This window comes from Sinohyriopsis cumingii, chromosome 17, assembly GCF_028554795.1.
Source record: "Sinohyriopsis cumingii isolate HCF-2022 chromosome 17, ASM2855479v2, whole genome shotgun sequence".
NCBI lineage: Eukaryota > Metazoa > Mollusca > Bivalvia > Unionida > Unionidae > Sinohyriopsis > Sinohyriopsis cumingii.
Window position 1 is genome coordinate 92,787,683 of NC_142977.1, and position 19,409 is coordinate 92,807,091.

Genomic DNA, 19,409 nt, shown 5'->3' on the forward strand with positions numbered 1-19,409 from the left:
TGGGCGCTTTAGACCACTCGGCCACTCGGGGTTCCTATATATATATATATATATATATATATATATATATATATATATATATATATATATATATATATATAGAGAGAGAGAGAGAGAGAGAGAGAGAGAGATATTAGGGTTGTGCCTACCTGACTTTAGTCATAATTCTAAGAAGTAAATAAGATGTTTAGTTGAATTTGAGTTCAAGGTCTGTCTTGTTTACGAGCTAGTGGGTTTTTCTGCAGAGTATACTATTGTGTCGCACCTAAAGTGAAATATGCATATAGAGAGAATGTACAAACAAGTATTCATTTCTGTTTAATATCAGTCTTTGGAAATCTATGATCAGAGTTTGCAGTTGTGTTCAGATATAATTTGAGAGGAATTATTTAAGGCAATTATTAATTAGAATTACAAAGTGCTCATTGACATTTTTGACTAAATCCTTACATTGGGATTATTTAGAAGAACATTCTATACTTTTGGACTTGTGATAGGACATTCTGTATTATTTGGAATTTAATTCACAGTACTGTGTCTTATTAATTTTCACTTTGTATCCGAGGGAAACAAATCATTTGTCGGATTGTACTTAAATTGTTGGTTTCACTTTTCTGTTTGATAGTGTAAGACCACACAGTGCAAAGCATGGTATATTTCCTAGCATCCAGGTCTGCGAAACGCACGATACCAGAAAGAGAAGTAGCACAAGCGGTATGGTTGCCCGTTTGGGTACATAAAACATAAACAACGGTTCAAGAATATTACCCATGGGGGTTTGACTGTGTGGACATCGATGCATTTGTCGGCCAAGCGTTCTGCCCAGAGCCCAAGTGTAAGATCGATGTAGTACGATTCTAGAAGCATAATATTTTGAAAACACAACAGAGCAAGCAAAGTAAAGGGTACCTACCATGAATTGCAGTTCTCTGAGGGTGGTTTTACCTCTAACTAATATGACTGTATCAACGCTAGACCAACTAGTTGGTCTCCGCCTTTTCGTTAATTTTTATTTATTCTGACATTACTGGTTGCGGAGACCAACTGTGAAAGTCACGATTTGTACTGGAAGGTCAGCGTTGTTGTTTGTGCGGTTTATCGGGCTGCTCGCTTGTAATAAAAAAAAATAATAATATTTCGACTGACTTTTGTATGTGGACGGTGTGATTCCTCTTTTTTAAGCCATGACATTTAATTGTTCAGAACACTCACTTTTTAATATTAATCCGTCTTAGAACAGAAGACCTGGTGATCCAGCGACGGTTGACGTCAGATTTGAATTGCTGACGCAAGAATGGAAGTCAGCATCATCACAAGGAAAGAGAAATACATCATAACCGTCCCAACAATAATCAGTACCCGGGGATATGGACTCAGATCGCAATTATTACTTCCGCTTCAGTACCAATGAATGTCTATTTATAGAGCTTTATTTCCCCCTCTCATTTTGGTGGTCATACAAGAGTTACATTTAGGATTTTGGGCATTGACTTGAAGGAAGCTGTTTATTCGTTAGAATATGAGCATTATGGTGTGGTTGTCTCTGTGTATTTTGGCGACAGTGCACAGTGAGTAATGAAGCAATGATGCTGACCAGGAAGTCAGTTCTGAGTCAAATTGCACGTTGCTTGGGTTACAGCCCAGCCTCTCAAAAAGAAATGCCAAATAATCTATGAAAAATACTTCACCGTGAGTTCATCTTTGAAGGTACTAGTATATTAGATTAACATATGATTTATTAGGATTTAGATACAGTGGAAAGATCAGTACTGATGAACTAATATTCTGTATTATATAGGAAAAATAATTGTGACCCAAGTCCTGTCACTAGAATATCCAGAAGAGTTTAATATGGTATCCGAAGTTGTTTCTTATTGATACACATGTGAAATTTTGATATGTTGTTTATATTGACTTTACAAATAGAACTTTGTAAAATAAACTATAATTAAACTTGTAAAAAATTTAAATTGTAAAATGTATGTAAAAATGCACATGTATAGAATCTGTGACGTTGATACTCATTATTATCACCGTGTAACTTTTCCTACACCTTATTCAGGTTGCAAGGTTGGAGAGTTTTGAAATTGTGTCAGGGAAAATATCTCTGAAAGTCAGAATGAGGCGATTATTCAAAACACATGAAATCATCTTTCTAGTTGATATTACGCCTTTGGGTTATGCATATTATTTATTATGTATGTACTAATTATTGTACCAATGATCAAACCTCACCATCCCCACATTGCCTTAAACTTTATGATAGCTAGCGTAACTTATTAGTTACTAGTATTTAGCCGTAAATGGCTGAACATAATTTGATAAACATACTAATAGAATCCTTATAAATTTTTGGGATAAATATTCACTTGAATATATGCCCATTGCTTCACATTTCTCACCGTCACTATGTAAAGTTTAATGTCATTTAGAAATCTCCATATCTAGTACATATTAACTTCATTTACCTACATCTTACTGATCTTTAATATTAAACATGTTTCATCTTTCATGATATACCTTTTCAGGTCTAGCATAGTACATGTATCTGGAACAAGATGGAAGAGTTGGATTAGTTTGGAAGCTCGCCTGTAGTCAGATGGTGATACCTAGGACACATTAAGACATATCCAATGTACCTGCCACAATTCACCGGGATTAGCTTATACTGCCACACTGATATATAACACATCAAAGACATAGCTTAGATCTTCATAACAGAGATCAGCACAATTGTTCACTAACGTGGTGCTAATACATTGTCACCTTTTGTGGTTATCTGCATTGAAATTGAATGGATTTTTGCTATAAAACATGGTACTGGTCCCATCAAAATGGGAAATTTGAGTGTGATATTATTTATACTAACAACTGCATGAGTACCTAACACAATAAATGTGGAATACAGCCAGGGTTGTAGTGCTTTGGGAACATGTGGGAATGGCATTCCTTTACTTTTTGTGTGATTGCCATTGTCTTCCCACACAGCCGAGTAACATGTGTTCCCTCATTTCTTCATTGCATTCTCTCACTTCCCTATTTAGCACTTCACCACTGAATATAGAATTTGTCATCATTTCTTTAGTGTGTGCACATATATACAAGCATATTGATATAAATTACAAAAATCACTGTGAGCTATCTTGCTTCAATGCACTGGACAAATTATTATAAGTTGTACAGACCCAAGCTACAATTTGTTTTAAATACTATTCATTAGTCAACTTTCCTGTTATATTAAAATTTAATTTATCATTATTTTTATACTCAAACAAATTTTCTGATAGAAATCATCTTGTATTACAATTAAGTATTTACTTCATTGAAAAATTCATACTTTAAAAGAAGATATAGCAAATTTAGTTTTGGTGCATCAAGAGCACATGTTCTCAAACTTGCAGCCTGGGCAACACCAATACTACACACTTTCTGACAGCTTAGTAACACACCTTGTTCACTACAAAATTCATAATGACTTTGTGAGTAAAGTTTAAATAGGTCTGGCATGTACATGTAAAAGTTTACTAAAATTGGCGATAAATATTTTGGCCTCATGGGACTCAGGTCACAATTATTACTTCCACTTCAGTACCCATGAATGTAGTCCCAGTCTATTTTTAGAGCACATTTTCCTCTATCATTTTGGTGGTAATAGAAGAGTGAGATTTAGGCACTCATGGTATTGATTTAAAGATAATTATTTATTCTTTAGAATATGAGAATTATGGTGTGGTTGTCTCTGTGTATTATGACAATAGTGCACTGTGAGTAATGAGGCATTCATGCTGATCTGGAAGACAAATCTGTGACCCACTGCATGTTGCTTTGTTTACAGTCCAGCCTCTAAAAAAGTACAGGATAGCATATAACAAAAACTTCACTGTTAGTTCATCTTTGATGGTACATTAGATTAACATATGATTTATTAGGATTTGGACAAATTGGAAAGTTCAGTACTGAGTAACAAATGTAGAGACTGTATGGAAAAAATGGTAACCCAAGTGCATTTAAACTTTGCTCTATGGATAGGACACATGCTATTTTGACAGTCATGGGACACTGTAGTGATGTGCAAAACAAGACTACACATGATGAAACAAATAATTAGAGAAAACACAGCCCAATGGTATGGAACCAACTGGAAGAAGAAAAACCTTTCTGACTAATTTTAAAGCCAAGGGTCCTCCATTACGGATCACTGCCATCTCACCTCTGTCTACGTGGGTTCGAGTCTCGGATTCGGGCAATGTGGGTATGTGAGAAAGCTTGCCAGTAGCTTCTCGAGGGTCGGTGGTTCTTTCCGGGGATTTCCCGGGTTCTTCCTCCACCATCAATACTGGCCGCCATGTATAGCCTATCGTGTGCTAAAAAATGGCGTTAAACCCTACAACAACAACAACAAAGCCAAGGGTCACTGTACCAGGGTGTGGAAGCATGTAATGCAAATGACAAGTGGTATGGAAACAAATATTTAAAACAGAATCGATATTTTACTGTTTAAAGTGAGGTGCAGGTAAACAAATAAATAAAGTAAACGAAGTGTACACATGGTACAGAATCACAGACAAGGAAGAGAAAAGAATATAAAACCTCATATAAATACCTGCTCCCCACTCCTTTGTTTTTGTATTAAAGAGCAGAGTGGTATGTGCCACAACAGGCAATGTCATAAAACTGACCACAAATACTGTATCAGTAGGACTTATAAGAGATGACAATGCAGTGGTGCAAATGATGTCGGTTATATGTCCTACATAGATGTAATGTTACTAAGAACATGCTTATAATAATGCTGAAAAATCATGAGGACAGTCTATCTGTATATCATTAACACTTTTCTTGTTAATTCCTCATCATACTATTGTCCACAAATAGGTTTTCATACATCTATGATGGCACCCTTGAATGATCTGGAAGAGTACTGGCCTTGTTTGACAAGTTTTGAATGCAAAATCTAGCTTCCAAAGAAAAAGAGAAATGTTATGGTGGTTCCAAAAGTCTCTAGGTAGTCATGTCTCTCTGCTTCAAGTCAAAACATGTTAGTTTGCTGTGGTTTTTTCTCTTTGATCTTTGCCAAATCAAAACGTTTTTTGAACTTAATCAAAACCTCCCAAACCAAAAAGAAATTCACCTTCTTCTCCGATTTTCCTTTTGTCAATGAAATTTCATAACCCATTAATATCCCAACTCTTACAGAAACTTTATATGCTCACAAAATCTGAAGAAAAAAAAATAGTTTTGGCTGCCTAGTCATAATGGTATTGGAAATAATGAATAGACCAATAAAAAAGGGAAAGCTACCCTATAGGCACCAGTCTCTTAACTGAATTCTCTATACACTGACTTAAAATATACAAAAAACGCAATTTTAACATATTTGGCAAAATGTTTAAGAAATGATAACTCCAAAAACAAGCTTCAGAACAGAAAATCCATCACTGGAGTGGCTTGAGTCATAAATTTTTTTTGTAAAGATGAGGCGTATTGTACTGATAACATATAGGACATACAGACCCTACTCATGCATACCTAATGAAGGCTCAACCTCAACCGACAGCTGACCATGCCGGTGTCTGCAGACTGTGGAACACATTCTTGTATAATGCATTATCTTCCACACCTCTAGACAATTTCTTGTCAAATGCATTAACTCCCACACCTCTGAGACAATTTCTTGTCAAATGCATTAACTCCCACACCTGTGAGACAATTTCTTGTCGAATGCATTAACTCCCACACCTCTGAGACAATAACTTGTCAAATGCATTAACTCCCACACCTCTGAGACAATTTCTTGTCAAATGCATTAACTCCCACACATCTGAGACAATTTCTTGTCGAATACATTAACTCCCACACTTCTGAGACAATTTCTTGTAGAATACATTAACTCCCACACCTCTGAGACAATTTCTTATCGAATGCATTAACTCCCACACTTCTGAGACAATTTCTTATTGAATGCATTAACTCCCACACCTCTGAGACAATTTCTTGTTGAATGCATTAACTCCCACACCCCTGAGACAATTTCTTTTAAAAACATGAACTTAATGAAGAAGCTTTACAAGTATATACTTCCTGAGCAAATCTTGCACTTTTTAAAAGAATGCAGCGCATGTAACATTGTTTTACCTTTTATTTATTGGATTTTACACATTTTACCGTAATCTTTTATTCTATATACCGTTTCAAGGATTTTGACACCTTCGCCTTTTTATCAAGGAGAACTAAATATCTCTAAATTTATCTGGAGGAATTATCTTCCTAAGTTTTTATACTTGTTTTACTTTAGTTCACACTAAATTGCCATTATTGAGATGCCATGCCATTATACACTTTAAATACATATGGTGATGCCATGCCATTAGACACTCTAAATACATATTGTGATGCCATGCCATTAGACACTCTAAATACATATTGTGATGCCACACCATTAGACACTCTAAATACATACTGTGATGCCATGCCATTAGACACTCTAAATACATATAGTGCTTGTGTTCAACATAGGCAAGTGTAAACTTTTCTGTGATGCTGATATATACCCCATCCAACGAAGTATACATTTTATAATTTTTTATGTATGCTTTGTATTTTGAACAAATGGCTTAACTTGTATGGATTTTTATGTATCATATTGTTCAGTACATTGTTGTAATATAGACATAAATATTTATCTGTAATACCCTTGTGCTGAGCAGTTATCTGTTCAATCTCAAAGGAGTTATTATTATTAAGAATTCTGACTTGGAGGAACATGTTAGTCCATATCACTGGTTTGGGAGACTTGGAGGAATATGTTAGTCCATATCACTGGTTTGGGAGACTTGGAGGAATGTGTTAGTCCATATCACTGGTTTGGGAGACTTCGAGGTATATGTTAGTCCACATCACTGGTTTGGGAGACTTGGAGGAATATGTTAGTCCATATCACTGGTTTGGGAGACTTGGAGGAATATGTTAGTCCAAATCACTGGTTTGGGAGACTTGGAGGAATATGTTAGTCCATATCACTAGTTTGGGAGACTTGGAGGAATATGTTAGTCCATATCACTGGTTTGGGAGACTTAGAGGAATATGTTAGTCCACATCACTGGTTTGGGAGACTTGGAGGCATATGTTAGTCCACATCACTGGTTTGGGAGACTTGGAGGAATATATTAGTCCATATCACTGGTTTGGGAGACTTGGAGGAATATGTTAGTCCATATCACTAGTCTGGGAGACTTGGAGGAATATGTTAGTCCATATCACTGGTCTGGGAGACTTGGAGGAATATGTTAGTCCATATCACTGGTTTGGGAGACTTGGAGAAATATGTTAGTCCATATACTGGTTTGGGAGACTTGGAGGAATATGTTAGTCCATATCACTGGTTTGGGAGACTTGGAGGAATATGTTAGTCCATATCACTGGTCTGGGAGACTTGAAGGAATATGTTAGTGCATATCACTGGTTTGGGAGACTTGGAGAAATATGTTAGTCCATATACTGGTTTGGGAGACTTGGAGGAATATATTAGTCCATATTACTGGTTTGGGAGACTTGGAGAAATGTGTTAGTCCATATACTGGTTTGGGAGACTTGGAGGAATATGTTAGTCCATATCACTGGTTTGGGAGACTTGGAGGAATACGTTAGTCCATATCACTGGTATGGGATCTTGATCAGGATACATAAAACTCTGCAGCGATATATCTCCAATAAATACATTTGATGAATTTTACTTTTGTTCCTTAAAATAAACAGTCCTATTGTTTTTTTCAACAGATATTTCTATCTTACAGAATAAAGCATGGTTGGTGGATTTATGCAGAAATTCTGTCATCCACTGTCATGGATTAAATTAATTGTGAAACTAGTTCATCTGTATTTTCACTACACTAAGCATATAATTGTATGGAACAAGTTAATATGATGTACCTATATCCCAAGGTCATGCGGTATATCCATCTGAAAAACTTGTTCATATTTTCCCATACAAATGCATTAACCTATAAATACTTATTTTGGTGCAGTTCAAAGTGGGATAGAGTGAAAATGCTAGTGTCAGAAGGGTGGCACAGACATCTGATTGAGTGGTGTCAAAGACATGGTTTATTAGCATATCAGGCTGACAAGTTTTAGACTTTTTTGAAAATTAAAATTCTTGAGACTTTATGCAATGGACTATAACTAATGATGGCCATTTTCTGCCCCTCGTTTATTTTCTTCATAATGGAAACCTCCATGGAAGAGACTCAGACATACTACATTAGAATCTTTTTATATATTTTTATTGTGTAAACTAAACATATCTATTCATTTTTCTTATAGCGTCATTTCTGTGTTCACAATATTCTGGTTTGTTGAATAACAAAATAAAACTTTAAAGAACATCCACGTAGCCATGTGTGTGAGGTAAAACAAAAAGGGATAGAAAAAGGCAAATAATATTATTCCAACAATTTGAATTCATCTGCCTTCTAGATTTTAAATTTAGAATACTACCAAAAAAAAATAAAGACACAGTGAGGAAATGCAATCAAATTTCTTTACAAGCAGTGATTCTCCAACTCAGAGGTAAATATGATACAAAAGCAACAAATGTTAATTCTATGAGGTACAATTTTTAAGCACTTTAGTTTTTAGATACCAGTACAACCGTCTGATATTTTGGGCATATGCTGTCAATAATAGATACACCATGTCCACATTTCTTCTAGGAGCACTCATGTCTAATACAGAGTATGATTATCCTATGATTTCCAATATACAAGTCCATGTCTAATGGTCCTTTCCAATATACAAGTCCATGTCTAATGGTCCTTTCCAATATACAAGTCCATGTCTAATGGTCCTTTCCAATATACCAGTCCATGTCTAATGGTCCTTTCCAATATACCAGTCCATGTCAAATGGTCCTTTACAATATACCAGTTTATGTCTAATTGTGCTTTCCAATATCCAGTCTATGTCTAATGGTCCTTTCCAATATACAAGCCCATGTTTAACAGTCCTTTCTAATATACCAGTCCATACTTGATGGTCATTTCCATTATGTCAGTCCAGATTCCATGGTTATTTTTTATATGAAATAGTCATCTATGAACAAAGTTACTGTAGTGACTAGTGACTATAGATACTGACCATTTTCTACTTCCCATTTTGTTTTAAAAAATATAATAGTTTTTGTATTAATGTGTCAGTCATTACAGAAATTGTCTTTTTTGTGAATTTCCCATGATAAGAAGTTTCATAATTAACAAGAGTTGTGTAAACTTAAAACTTGTCAAGATTTTTGCAGATTTACTGTGGAAATAGCATTTTATGAATATAACTGAGTAGAGCTATGTTTTTCTTTTCATTTAACTACTTGATAATATTGTATTCTTTTCATACAGACACTTCTACTTGCATACGTTATTACTAAACAAGCATCTTTTTTAGATTAAATGATATTAACATTGATATTAAGGTCTATCATGAGGGAATTTATCTGAAAATAGGTTCAAATAATCCCTCCAAAGCTTGGCAGCATGGGTACTTGTACCCCCTCCAAAGCTTGGTAGCATGGGTACTTGTACCCTCTCCAAATGTTGGTAGCATGGGTACTGGAAACAAAAGATTTAATGTGGAGTAGTCCCTCATATATGCAATCTAGAATTCTGTATTGGTTTCATCTTTGAGTAATCAGTAATCTACTAGGTGTATAATGATAAAAAATCTGAACACCGTTGTGTTGGTCAAGTTAACAACTACCTTTTACTCCACCTCTAAAAACATAACTAGAATCTGTTGCAATTCTAATGTAGTAAAAAAACCAAACATTACTGAACAGACATAATTCCCAGTACAGTGAAACCTGTGTAATCTGATCACAGAAAGGGACAAAACTCTGGGTCAGATAGGGCATTAAGCTAGATTATTACATAACCCTCACATGATTTTTGATGCAAAAGCACTGCATGACATGACTTAATAATGATAGTCCCTCAAATTCAAAGAGGACAAGCAGTCTCGACTTGCATAATCAATGGCATATGGGACATTGGAAGTCCTTTGTACTTACAAGCCTGGATGCTGACCAGTGGCGATGCTCCTATGCTTCTTGTATCCAGCTCTGGCATTTATTTTCAATGTCAAATGACCCTTTGCTGATGAATAAATGCCAGTGGGTTTAATCCTGTGCTGTTCTTTCTAGCTCTGATAGTTTGAAGCCACACCTCTTTAGGCTGTCTTTCAGGGTGTCTTTGGGGGCCCCAAGTGGCTGAGTGGTCTAAAGCACTCACTTTTACGGATCATTGCCATCTCACCTTTGTCTGCGTGGGTTTGAGTTTGAGGTTCGGCCAATGTGGGTATCTAAGAAAGCTTGCCAGTAGCTCCTTGTGGGTTGGTGGTTCTTTCCAGGGTTTTCCCAGATTCTTCCTCCACCATTTATACTGGCTGCCATATATTGCCTATCTTGTGCTGAAAAATTGCGTTAAACCCTACAACAACAACAACAAAATCAGGGTGTCTTTGTAGTGCTTGTGTGGTTGGTCTTGGTTTCTTCAGTCATGTGGCAGTTCCCCAAAGAAGATTTGTTTTGGCAAGCAGGTGCCATCTATTCTGATGTCATGGCCTGACAAGCAAAGTTTGGCCTTGATCAGTATTGCCTTGATAGTTTTCTTGGCTTTATCCATGATTTTGAGTGTCTCCAATTATCCATGAATTAGTAAATTCCTCATAATGGATGATTGTTTGGTACTGGAGGACACACTAAGTTTTTAGCTCTGTAATGATTACATCATAGCAGCCTTAACATGACACAACAGTATGTGAAATAACACCAAGTTGTACCATGCATTTCAGCCCAATAAAGTTGTCAAAAATAATTCATTTAAATTTTGGGAAAACACATCAAAATACAATTTATAATTTATGCAATTGGTGGTATAAACAACTAAAAACAAGAGAAAAAAAGAGTTTTAACAAACCAGTATTAAAAATGTGAATCTGGCTGATCCATGAATAACTTTGAGAATTTCATTTAAATGTAGTACACAAATCTCACTGTCCAAAGTGGTCAGTCATAAAGTCATTTATAAAAATGTGGTATCAACATCACAGTTAATCACTTATATTTTGAAAGAAAGCATTCACATTTATATAAGCAATAAATTTATACCACAATAAATAAACTTACCATTCTTGGTATATATAAAATATTTGGTAAGAATATGTTTATTTTCTCTTACACAGAAAGGCAGGTAATGTCAAATGACTTTGCATCATCATATATCCTCAATGGGTGTAAAGAATAATATGTCTCATTCAACAGCTGTGTGCTCTAATACTTTTCTAATTTTTATTTTCTTTATATTATATCACTAGATATTTTACACTAACATTACTTAGGAAACAACAGTAATTTTCTTACAAAACCAATTTCTACTATTGTTTCAAGTCAGTATATTTCCTGATAATATACACAGACATTTCCGTTTGTGAGTTTTACTATAAATAAGATGGTAAAATATGAAAATCAGAACTAATTATAATGTATTTATATAGCATGTTTGTTGTTAGGTTATAAGAAGGGTAAGATGGCTTGTGTTCAATTATAGTCTAGGAGGATACATAAAGTTCTAACACTGGTAAAAAGATAAAATTTATCTGCCAACCTAGGTGGCAATTAATTAGAGTGATCTCCACTGGATACAGGGGTTGGTGCCACATCTCATGAATTCTTCAGCTACTACTGGAGTGCCTTTCATGATTACTATATGGATGTCAGGAAGGCTGTATGTGTATTATGTACTATGTTTGCATTATTGAAAGAACACATTTTGTTTGAAGAAAAAAAATGTTTTTTTTCTTCACATATGTTACCCAATCATAATACCTTAGGAGAACAGGTAAGAGGTGGAGGGAGATACATTCCCTTACCCTGAAGAGAGTATCTCTAGTCCCCAAAGTTATGTGAGACAGCTTCTAGATAACCCAGCTGGATAAAAGACTTCATATGTCAGAGAATGGCTTCAAAAGGGAAAAAATCTGCCACCCTGCAAATCCAGCATGTCATGAAGCCATCTCCTTATGAAGCTGTCAAAAGACCTGGGAATGTAACCTGTTGTGCTATATGTTCTGCTTGATTAAGTTGAGAATTTTATGATAAAAGATCTCCGAGATAAAATCTGTAGAAATGTACTTGTATCTCCATCCCAAAGCATGGATAATAACAAAGAACAGATTTACTTATAATATTTGTGGCAACTGTCCTAACTTTGTGTGCTGAGATGCAAAGCAAATTCATTTGGTGTGGGGTTATTTTTGATATGTAGAACAAAAAAAACACTTTCCATGACAAAGTGTCTGTTATCATCGTTTCCCTCTGAGAGGGTAAGAAGAGTGATCTCCTTTGAAGTATTGGCTCAGTCTTTTTTAAGTACTACTTCAAAACTCAGACTAGGTCCTGTATATAACCTTGAGATGAAATATCCAGAGTAGACAGAAATTCTATACAAAAGTCTGACTCCCCAAGAACTGAACTTTGTTCTTGGCAGTGAAAGCAGAGTGATACTGACCCATCTTGTCAGAACTGTATGTAGACAGGTACACTAGCAGAGCATGCATTTTGCTGATTCAGCCTGCTATTCACTAATGTGGTGAGGAAGCAAGTCTTATACAAGATGTAAACCAATGAAACTCTTGAGAGTAATTCAATTAGTGTCTTATTTATCCAGATTAGTGCCCATGACAGATTTCATTTGGCAAGGATCCAACATTGTTGGATGTGTATAATCAAAACTGACAGAAGATCAAATAGGTCTTTGGCTTGTCCAATAGTTTTTCTTCCATGATGACGCAGGGTACAGGTGATTGTGAAGTAGGTTTCAATTATGACATGCTGTTTCTCATCAAAGAGCTATAGGAGGTTAGCTATTGAGGTATGGATGCCTGCAGTGGTATAGAGTGTTCTTATGCAGTGAGAATATATTCCATTGCCTTTCTATGCATTTAAGGTGGAGGATCATCTCACTTGAGCAATTTCTCCACAACTAATTGTGACAACTGCTTATTCCTGAGGTCATATTTTAATAAGATGCAGATGTGTAAGTTCAGCAATCTCTGGGTCAGGATGAAACACCAGCCATCTTGGTTGCTTGAACAGATAAGGGAATATCTGATTTTCAAGGTTATTGATCCAAGATTTCAAGGTTATTGATCCAAGATTTCTCATTTGAGTGAAGCAATCAGGGAAAGGAGACACTCTGATACTCTTGCTTTTCTATCACCTTTGAAACCAGAGGTGTTGGAGGGTAAGTATACATTTAGAGCATTCCAATCAATATAAAGAACATCAACTGTCAAGGGCTTTGGATCTAGGACTGGAGAGACAAAGGTTGGATGTTTGGCATTCCACCTTGTTGCAAATGAGTCCACTATTGGTCAATTCCACCAGGCATCTATTGAGTGAAAACTGTGGGATGAAGAGACCATTCTGTTTGTATAAGTTGGTTCTTGCAGGATGAGACCGCTAATACATTTAGTTGGCCTAGAATATGTCAAACTTTGAAGTCGATTTGTCACTGAATACACAACTTTAGAAAATCCCAAACAAAAAATACATAGGTCAGGACTTGTTTCTGCCTGGCCATTTGAGATAAGTCACCACAGTGGAGTTGGTGGACAGAAAGAGAATTACGTTTCCATGTAGGTTCTCCAGCCATCAATGAAAAGCTTGTAGAATGGTTTTCTTTCTAAGAACATGGACAAGTAAATTACAATCCTAAGGGAGCTACACTATACTGGCATTCCATAATGGTAGAAGGAAGCTTGCTTAATCCACCCCAGTCCCTTGTTTTTGCAACCATACAGATTGTGATTGCAGGGTTGTATGTGCAGAGATATCCCCAATGAGAGTCCTGTGACATGTCCCACTTTCAAGATGGAACCTCATATTGTGCAGACTGTGATAGCTGGTCCAATGGTCACTGAATCATTGTAATGGAATCCGCCAAAAATGGCCTAAGACTAAGAAGTCCACTACCATATTGTGCAAATCCAGCAGGTGAAATAATTCTCTGGCAGGTGGATTGTTCCGTATAAGCAAGGAAGCCACCATCATACTAATTCAATTCTTATTCCTGAGGATGACATAACCTGTTCACTCGAGTGTTGAGTTCCAAACCTAGATGACCATAATCTTCAAATCGTTTCAAGTTGGAGATGTCCGTGTTGACAAGGAGACTGAAGATGAGAAGGAAAACAATAAGGTTTATCATGTCTTGCTCCAAGATATAACTTGCCTGCTATTTGTAGAATGTAGTCTTTGTACATGAATCACATGACTGTCTGGAAGTCATGTGAGTGGGGATGTGAAGTCACACCTCTTGCAAATCAACACTGATTCTGAAGCACCATGTTGGACATTGTATACAGAAAGTGAATAGCATCACTATGCAAGGTTGACTGATCCATGAGAGTGCCTGTATAAAATGGACATCATCCACAGAAAGTGCCTAGTGTCACTATACAGGTTAGACTGCTGTACACTTGGTTCATGAAACTGGGTTCCCAAGTATGCGGCACTAAGCTGGGCATCATACATAAGAAGTGCCTAGCAGTACCATGCAAGTCATGGAACTGGACAAAATTTGTTCTTCTGGTGGCTGATACTGTATGATTGATTGAGGTCATGGCCCATTGTGATTAGAGGTATATGGCCAAGTACAGTCGTGAAGGAACAGGGCCGGATTGATTGACATTATGTCCAGTTCTTGAGGTTGGGACATGACATGGGATATTGATAAATTTATCCAGTGCATAATTCTGACATGCAAGATGGTAACTGAGGCTGATGTTGTTGTTATTTATATCATTGCCCAGCAAGTGATATGGTATTGAACACTTGCATACAAAAGGATGATGTCTTGGTCCCTTGCCTTCCTCCCTAGCACACCTAAAATTGACTTCTGTCTGTAATAAGTCTGAAATGAATTCATAGAATGATTACTGTGATACACATGTAGAGTGGTTGTTAGTCTAGTTTTGCCTATGGTCTAAATCTGTAAGATAAAATAGAACAGACAATATATATACAGGTGTAGTGTGGCATGTGTCTTGTGTTATGAAACAGAGTGTCCATGCTGAGCTAGACACTATGATAAATACCTGAGCATTACTATTAATACTTATGAAATGGATGCTATATTATCAATTCTTACAAAAAGTTACCTGTAGAGAAAGTGAATTGACTGCCTATACAGGTAAAATGACAGAACTGTCACTTATAGTAACTAAACATTTCACAGAAAACTCTCTTGTGTGTATCTGACTACAGCAGAAAATCTACAATAAAAAAAAAGAGTTTTCTATAAAGGAAAAATCAGCAAAACATCAAATATATAACTATGCAATGGACACTAAGATTAGAAAATATGGAAAACTTACATGTATGCATCTGAGCATAGCAGAATTGATACAGCAATATTATATGAGTTTTCTAAATTACACACCAAACCTGCGACTATTAAATATGGTTAAAGCAATTTAAGGAGACACCATCGTGACCTGTGCAGGTATGTAACAAAGGCACCTAAGTGAGTGAAGACAGCAAAGTGATAACACTGAAAAGTCAGACACTTGTCAGCAAAGAAAGAAAGAACTGAAAAGATGAAATTTATAGATGGAGTATACTTCCCTACAAAGATGAAATGCTTCCAACCTGCTTTAAGATAGAAAACTTCCAAAATTCTTGAATGGATTTTGCAAGTTCTCTGTCTGTAGAGAGTGTGCTAACTGGCACATGCATAAGTAGCAACTGTAGCATACAAGGGATTTGGTGCCATTGCCATTGCAAGGGGAGATCACTCTATATACCTGCCACATAGCTAACTCTTAGCATTTTAGCTAAAATATTTAGCCTGGGAAGGCTGGATTTGCAAGGCAGTATTATGATTGGGTAACATACTTGAAGAAGAAATAGGCATCTGATTTATATCATCCCTTACTGCCTTGATGGCATGGGGTATGACTGCATAACATCATGAAATATTGTCTTAATTGCATGGGGTAAACTGCTTTACATCATCCCTTATCCCATGCTGCGACCTTGACCCTGAGGTTGAGATCATGACTGTGGCAATCAGCACAATATAGCCATAAGATATATATTTGGGCACAGTTTGATTCAAATGTTTTCAGTGGTTCAAAAATTATACACCAGACAAAAATACAAGTCACAGAATTAGATTGTACCTTGACATGACCTTGACCTTAAGGCAGGAAGCCATGCTAAGGTACTTGACTGACCATCTAGTCATGATATATAGTTGGGCATAGTTTCATTACAATGTTATGGGCCAGACAAATGTTAATAGACAGACAACAACATAACTTAATAGATCCAACTTTAAAATAGCTACATCAAAAGTCAGCAGCCCATTGGATCATATGTAAAAATAAATCTTTTCAAGAACAAATTAAATAAATTTCTTAAAATTAAAAACAAATATAACAGAAGACAAATACATCCTTTAAGACAAGTAGCACTATACATCAAAAGAATCTGCATCATCAGCAAGCACTATACATCAAAAGAATCTGCATCATCAGCATAAGTCTATACACAGGTTTTATGAAAACAGTACCAGTACTGCCAAAATTATCCTGACCGGTGATCCAACACCCAGACATATATACATTTAACATCTTGTAAAGAAGACACTAACGAGCTTAATTACATGCCTCCCATCATGCCTTGCCTTTTTAAAGAATAAAGCAAGCAGAGCAATTAATATTGTAGTCATGGAATGAAAACGCAAAACATACATTATGAACATACCACTCATAGAGTTTGAAATGATCTGCAGTAAGTTTTGCTTAATAAATAATATGATATGAAAACAATGCAGGTGAAATGACACAACATTAAACTAATAACGTATCCTCTTAGACACAAAGTGGTAAATAAAATAGACTTTTACAACGTTTAACTAATGTATTCCTTAGACACAAAGTGGTAAATAAAAATTAGTTTTACAACATTTGACAAATAATGTATTCTCTTAGACACAAATTAGAAGAATTTTTGTGAGTTCTGATCTGTACCATAGGCATTCAATTCATTATTATACAAACAACATGCCTCAGTCAGTATTAAATGAATTAAAATTGAGTAAATTTTCTTCCAAATCATACTTATTACTGTGTAAATTTAGCAAAAATATTAAATGACTTAAAATAAACTGCTACAAGATTCATGGTAGGGTTTATAAATAAAACTGTAATGGCTTGGCCTCACAAATTTCCATGCTTTTAGTACAAATTCCAACACACACCTTGTAATCACCCTAACCTCCCCCAACAGTGACAAAAAAAATAATGCAAAATACCTAACACTAACATTTATATTGATGCATGTTCCAGCTATCCCTGTATATTGAAGTTTAGTCAGTAAATACATGAAAATATCAATAATTGAAATTTGTGTTTTGACCTGCAACAGGTGAGAGCTAAGGTGATATGGTCACTACTGAGACAACACGGCACAAAGTTTCATGAAATCCCATACCTAACATCTTTCCAGAATCTGTGTCACATAATCACAATGCCTAAATTTGGCATGTCAAACAATCATGAGACTGCATGGCAAAGTGGTTGGCACTAGGGACTCCAGATCAGAAATCTTCTATTTAAACAGAATTCATCCTAAATTAATATATTGACTGATCCATCTACATAGGCATTTATCAACTAAATACATCATCTAATAATCTGTAATCAGTTCTTCAACTTCAGGTGCATTGTGTCTACGAGTGCCTAAAACATTTCTTCAATCTTGTGGTTACAACATGTTCTTGCAAAAACGATTCATTGACTAAATTTCTGTGAAAAGGAAAGACATAAAACTGCCATGACATGACAAAGCAACTTCTTGGAATGCCTAGACTAACACAAATCAACAAATTGAATCAAATGTACAGCTAGAGAAGTGGTTCAGTTCCATTCCAGTCAATCTCAACATCATTCCATCTAAAATAGATAAAAGTCACAATTAAATAGTCTCTTTAGTATGATAACTCTCCAAATTATTTTCTATTAGAAACAGACTAGTCTAGAAAAACAGAAAGTTTAGAATGAAGTTTGATTTTGTTACAACTTGTTTATGGCCCATCTTACATGACAAAAAGCATCAAAAAACTAGTCATGATTTGCAGTGAAGAGGATGATTTTATATATCAATACAGGTGTACACAATAAACAAGAATATGTTTATAAACTTACACAATTAAAATACCTTAACCTAATTTTAATCACAATTTTATGTGCCACATCCATTAATTTCACAAAACAGTATATATATAAAAAACATGAAATAAGACTACTTCCCCATTTAAATAATGTAACAAATCTCACAAAACAAGACCACATCACCATTCAAATAATGAAAATGAAACCCATGTTATGAGACTACTTAACCATTAAAAAATGTAAATATAACCCAGGAAATAAGACCGCATTCCGATTCAAATGATGAAAATAAATCTCATGAAAAAAAGACTACTTCCACATTCAAATAAATTATACACAGACCATTAAATAATACTTCCACAATCAAATAATGTATACATACCCCACAAAATAAAACTACTTCCCCATTTGACAAATGCAAACAAATCCCATGAAATAAGAACATATCCCCATTTGAATAAACAAATCCCATGAAATAAGAACATATCCCCATTTGAATAAACAAATCCCATGAAATAAGAACATATCCCCATTTGAATAAACAAATCCCATGAAATAAGAACATATCCCCATTTGAATAAACAAATCCCATGAAATAAGAACATTTCCCCATTTGAATAAACAAATCCCATGAAATAAGAACATTTCCCCATTTGAATAAACAAATCCCATGAAATAAGAACATTTCCCCATTTGAATAAACAAATCCCATGAAATAAGAACATTTCCCCATTTGAATAAACAAATCCCATGAAATAAGAACATTTCCCCATTTGAATAAACAAATCCCATGAAATAAGAACATATCCCCATTTGAATAAACAAATCCCATGAAATAAGAACATATCCCCATTTTAATAAACAAATCCCATGAAATAAGAACATATCCCCATTTGAATAAACAAATTCCATGAAATAAGAACATTTCCCCATTTGAATAAACAAATCCCATGAAATAAGAACATTTCCCCATTTGAATAAACAAATCCCATGAAATAAGAACATATCCCCATTTGAATAAACAAATCCCATGAAATAAGAACATATCCCCATTCAAATAATGAACAGAAAACCACATGGAATAAGACCACGTCCCCATTTGAAAAATTTAAACTCCATGAGATAAGATTATTTCCCCATTTGAATAATGTTAACAAATCCCATGAAATAAGACCATCTACACA

At 35.3% G+C, this 19,409-nt stretch overlaps 1 protein-coding gene across 1 annotated transcript in view; it reads right to left on the reverse strand.

Moving 5' to 3' along the window:
* Nucleotides 1–11,321: 11,321 nt before the first annotated feature.
* Nucleotides 11,322–19,409, reverse strand: part of LOC149779430 (putative ubiquitin carboxyl-terminal hydrolase MINDY-4) — an 87,595-nt gene continuing 79,507 nt past the window's right edge. Inside the window, exon 17 of the mRNA XM_089940091.1 lies at nucleotides 11,322–18,006. Within this exon, the coding sequence (XP_089796217.1) occupies nucleotides 17,958–18,006 (49 nt within the window). The 3' untranslated portion in view covers nucleotides 11,322–17,957. The remainder of the gene's footprint in view (nucleotides 18,007–19,409) is intronic.